The sequence below is a fragment of the Seriola lalandi genome, unplaced genomic scaffold (assembly GCF_002814215.2).
Source record: "Seriola lalandi dorsalis isolate HSWRI2012SDOR001 ecotype SW California unplaced genomic scaffold, Sedor1 jcf7180001975165, whole genome shotgun sequence".
NCBI lineage: Eukaryota > Metazoa > Chordata > Actinopteri > Carangiformes > Carangidae > Seriola > Seriola lalandi.
In genome coordinates this window covers 1-1,634 of record NW_019445831.1, presented here as the reverse complement: position 1 = coordinate 1,634, position 1,634 = coordinate 1, and the positions used below count along the sequence as shown (strand labels likewise).

The window sequence follows — 1,634 nt, the reverse complement described above, 5'->3', positions numbered from 1 at the left end:
CTTTTTCCAATGTAGGCCTACACACAACCAAGATGGTCCCACAGTTCCTATCATTAACTGTTCTCTTCCATCCCACTAATGACCTGCAGGTTGAATTTAAATCCAGCCAAAGAAAAAAAACCACAACAAGCATTTACCTCCACCATCAAAGGAGCCGTCATCCTCCAAGTCGTGCCCGTTGTCATAGCGGATCTTCTTCTTTGGGTCGGACAGCACAGTGAAGGCCTCGCCCACTTCTTTGAATTTCTTTTCCTCCTCCTTCTGCACCTCTGGAGTTGCTGCACTGTGGCGGTCTGCAAGATAATGATAAAATACAGAGACCTTATGATATACAACCATCAAATATAATCTAACATTCTGCATGTGGGTAAAACAATGGAGCTACCTGGATGATGCATGAGGGCTCGTTTGCGGTACGCTTTTTTGATTTCGTCCTCTGTGGCGTTCTTGCCGACCCCAAGCACCTTGTAGTAATCTTTCCTCTTGCTCTTCTTCAGCTGCAGCTGTGCGTTTTTCAGCAGATGCTTGTGATCTACAGCAATCAAATGAAAATCAAGCCATGTGAGTGTGTGTGTAAACATGACCAGGTAGTGAATCAGTTCAGACAATATAAGACAACTATGGCAGCAGCTTACCTGACGTTTTTTCTGTCTGGTAAACTTTTTCATAGTCCCGTACAGCCTCTTCATACTGCTCTGTGTCCATGAAACTACACGGGGTCACAAAAAGTCATTCAAAAACTGAACAATGCTAAACAACAAAACACACAAATTAGGGAAATCGTACTCATGTTGATTGTATTGCATACCACTGAGCTCTTCTTAAGTAGGCCTTGATGTATGTGTCATCTAGTTTGATTGCACTGGTGCAGTCTTCAATGGCTTGATTCAGTTTCTTCAGCTGTTGTAGAGGAAGAATTAATGACAGTGAAATGACTGGAGACAAAGAGCTAGAAGTGCTACGCAGGGTTTCTATTTTTAAGCAAATAATCAGACAGTATTATTGATCAAGTGTGATCAGTGTGACTGCCTTCCATGCAATTGCATACGATATCCTTGCTCTCTGAGACGTGAGGATACTGTGCAAGCCTATGTCAAAATATAGTACGAAACTTGAGTTGACTTGTAATCTTTTACCTTTGCTCCTGCCGTGGCTCTGTTGCAGTAGAGTTTAGCGTTGGTCTTGATATTGTTGGGGTCTATCGTCAGGGCCTCAGTGTACAGCTGGTAGGCAGCTTCATAGTTGTTGTTCTTGAATGCCTGGTTGCCCTCCTCTTTCTTGGCCTTTAAGGCTTTGGCATTCTGATTTAAGAAAACACAAAGTCCCTGTATTACTTTTAAAGAAATTATCATATTTCAATTTGGGTTATTTTACATATTCTATATTACAAATTTCAAACAAAAAGGAATTGCCATACAAATTCCTGTTTCTCAGTACAAACCTTAGTCAATCACACAAAATGACGGTCTTACCCTGCAGGCCAACCGGGCCTTTTCATGGTCAGGTGCCATGCGCAGAGCCTGGACAAAGAACTGTACGGCTTTATCGATGCAGTCCTCATAGTAAAGACACAGACCTCGAACGTACAGTGCGTCTGCGTTCGTAGAATCCATTCGCAGGATATCGCTATAAGA

The 1,634-nt window shown here is 42.5% G+C and overlaps 1 protein-coding gene across 1 annotated transcript; it reads right to left on the bottom strand.

Annotated features, from left to right (window-relative positions):
• Positions 1-81: 81 nt before the first annotated feature.
• LOC111655203 (dnaJ homolog subfamily C member 7-like) lies at positions 82-1,622 on the bottom strand. Its single transcript, XM_023406507.2, has 6 exons — positions 1,473-1,622; positions 1,137-1,301; positions 809-900; positions 636-709; positions 386-532; positions 82-293 (listed from the first exon to the last, which is right to left on the bottom strand). The coding sequence occupies exons 1-6, from the start codon at positions 1,611-1,613 to the stop codon at positions 97-99; spliced, it is 816 nt and encodes a 271-aa protein (XP_023262275.2). The 5' UTR covers positions 1,614-1,622; the 3' UTR covers positions 82-96.
• Positions 1,623-1,634: the final 12 nt, after the last annotated feature.